This window comes from Mytilus edulis, chromosome 7 (assembly GCF_963676685.1).
Source record: "Mytilus edulis chromosome 7, xbMytEdul2.2, whole genome shotgun sequence".
Classification (NCBI taxonomy): domain Eukaryota; kingdom Metazoa; phylum Mollusca; class Bivalvia; order Mytilida; family Mytilidae; genus Mytilus; species Mytilus edulis.
Window position 1 is genome coordinate 34693155 of NC_092350.1, and position 3173 is coordinate 34696327.

A 3173-nucleotide genomic window follows, 5' to 3' on the forward strand; every position below is an offset into this window, starting at 1 on the left:
TTCCACTGGCCGTTATGGGTACGCAATTCAAATGAGATTTTGTTTTGAATTACCTATAAAACTTATAGTGTATTTGTTCTCTTCTAGTTTCCAATTCCGCGTTTGTTTGGCAAACAAAAATAGAGTAAGAATTTTTTTTAAAAGACAAAATGGATAAAAAATATCGAAAAAGTAGATTGGGAAATTAAAAAATACTTTTAATCACATCTAGATGAACATAAACTACTAGTATATAGGTAATGTTCGAACTTATATTGCAGGTTATGGAATATGCATTTTTTTTATCCCAAGACTATTGAAAAAAAACACTGTGCACATATGTTATTATAGAAGTAAGACAAATATCAAACCGTATAGTATATTAAGCTAGCGAATGTATGTTTATCAGTCAGTATTATGTGGGACCTCATTGACAATAATTTTATTTTAAGTCTTATAACATAATAGCTGTGGACATACATCGTACAGACATCACTACACAACATTTCCATAAATAATTCGGAGTAAATAAAAGTCTTATTCAATTTCTTAATCGCATTTTACTCCTACACTATTCCCGCAATACGTCTGAACATTGTCCCAATAATAGATGTTTACATTTTTATCAAAGCATATATACATGTAATAACCCACACACAGTGGATAAATGAGCGGAGAAAGAACTTTGAACATTAGTTTTCATTGTACAAGTATTCTTGTATTAATTAAATAACAACTTAGATAAATGATTTTCAATTCATTTGTTTGATGTGTTTGAGTTTTTGATATTGTCTTTAAAAAAAAATTAAGAGACTTTCAGTTTTAAATTTCCTAAGAGTTCGATATTTTCGTTATTTCACTTTTTTTTTATTCAGAACTTGTTTTATTAAAACATTCTACGCTTTGCTCGTTAGACGAACTATTGTTTTCTCGATTATACGGTGAAAACATTCAATTTAATGATCACTGACAAAGCTGATTGGCATAAACTTATTATTTACAGCGTACTTCAAAGCAAGCAGCTACATAATGGTCGAGAGTGAACCCTGAGTATCCTTTTGGTTCAAGATGTTCTAGATAAAGTGACTAAAGTCATTAAGCATATGGATCCACTTATAACCAAATGACCACACTAGCTAAAAGGTTACTCTACAAGCTATATAATTATTGTTCACAAATGTATCGCCAATTACAAATAACTACAAACAGAAAACTTAATTATGACAATGTGGAAAATGCTAATTGTGCATAGTAACGATCTCCATGATCAGCGTTGATTTATGCTAAACATTACATTAAGGACGTACTAGTACTATTACTAGGAATAAATAAGTACTTGAAAAATTGATGTGAAAAAATGTTTTTCGTTTAACTAAACATTTTAATTTATTTCGCTCCTGCAGGAATATGGAATTTTACATGTATTTTGAAGATATTTAGTTTATTAAAGTAACATAATAAGTATGCGGGTAACTAATGCATGAAATAAATCAGCTACCTTACATATCTATGGTACATCATTCAGTCACAATAAATGTGATGCATGAGACGTACATTTATTCGAAACAAAAGAGCAACGAATCTATATCGGAGTATCATAGAGAAGAATAGAAAAAAGTTAACTTTGTTGTGCATTGAAATGGAAGATTCAGATGTCAGTGAATCGTCAAACAGTTTAAACGATTCTTTGAATACATCAGACATTACTTTGGAATATCTAAATGATGTCGAAACTGAAAGGAGAATTGTTCCTATAGTTTATCTAACAATATTGTGTATCCTTGGGACGATAGGAAATCTGTTGATCATGTACGTTTATTTGATCAAATTCAGGAGAAAAGCAACACATCGTACGTTCATTGTTGCCCTAGCTATTGCAGACTTCCTTGTATGTAGTTTTGCTATACCTTTTGAGATATTCCAAATGACAAGGGAATACACATTTAATGCCGAATGGCTCTGTAAATTTTTCCGCATGTTTAAAAACAGTTTTACGTTATCTTCTGCGTTAATATTAATCGGACTGTCCGTTAATAGATACCGGTCAATTTGTTATCCTCTCAAAACCCAACTTACATATTGTCAAGCCTTAAAATGTATTGTGTGTCTAGTATGCTTCGCTTCAGTTTTTGCTTCTCCAGAAATATTTTTGACTGGAATTAAAATACATAAACTTGAAAACAATTTAGTTGGTAAGGATTGCTCGGATTCTTCAGAGTATGAACATACAATGTATCCTATGATATATGGTACGACTCAAATGGTATTATACATTCTCTGTACCATATCCTTATTAGTCATGTGTCTCTTGATTGGACGACAGATAATGCGACACGTGACGTTTCGTGACCAATTCAGATTGTCAAAAATATTTAAAACAACTTCTAAGGAAACCTCAGTTTCAACGTCAACAATGGTTGGGATAGAAAAGGGGTCAAGTACCAAAAAACGTGTGAAAGATAGATTATTCAGTCATAAAAAACACAAAACATCTTCTCATAAAAGGATAAATTCCCCAACAAAGGTGACACGAACAGCCCTTGTTGTTAGTATATGTTTCGTTATTTTATATTTACCTTATATTACTATGAAAATACTTTCTGCTGTTACGGAGGGACACATTATGCCACCTAGTAAATTGGCATCTATCATAATGCCTACGCTTTCGAGGACACATTTTATGAACAATGTTGTTAATTTTATTATATATTTGAAAATGGATTTATCGTTCCGGAGACAATGCAAGGAATTATTAGTAACATTCATTTCAATATTTGTCAAAAAAGTAATAATTTCTTAAATATATAATTATAAAAGTTAGAAAGTTGACCTTTTTGAATGTATTTAAGATATAATGGTAGCATATAGAGGTTGCCGGTAACTAATATATAAATAATGAATGCAATAAATTACACCTATCAAACACATCAATGGTGAAAGAAACATTACAGCATTCAGTCACTATAACTATGATGCATAAGATGGAGATGTATTCGAAACTAAAGAGCTACATGTACGAAATTTCATCATACTATATACGCGAGGAATAAAAAAGCGTGTACTTTGCTGTGCATTAAAATGGAGAATTCAGATGTAAGTGAATCGTCAATCAGTTTAACTAATTCGTCTAATACATCGGACATTACTTTGGAATATTTAAATGATATCGAAACTGAAAAGAGAATTGTTCCTAT

The 3173-nt window shown here is 30.9% G+C and overlaps 1 protein-coding gene across 1 annotated transcript; it reads left to right on the forward strand.

The window, feature by feature from the left end:
- The first annotated feature begins 1435 nt into the window (after window positions 1-1435).
- On the forward strand, window positions 1436-2779 carry LOC139483099 (thyrotropin-releasing hormone receptor-like). The gene has a single exon (XM_071267132.1). The coding sequence runs from the start codon at window positions 1523-1525 to the stop codon at window positions 2777-2779; it is 1257 nt and encodes a 418-aa protein (XP_071123233.1). The 5' UTR covers window positions 1436-1522.
- Window positions 2780-3173: the final 394 nt, after the last annotated feature.

Coding starts and splice junctions, on each gene's coding strand:
- LOC139483099 (XM_071267132.1), top strand. CDS start 1,523: ATGAGACGTACATTTATTCGAAACAAAAGAGCAACGAATCTATATCGG.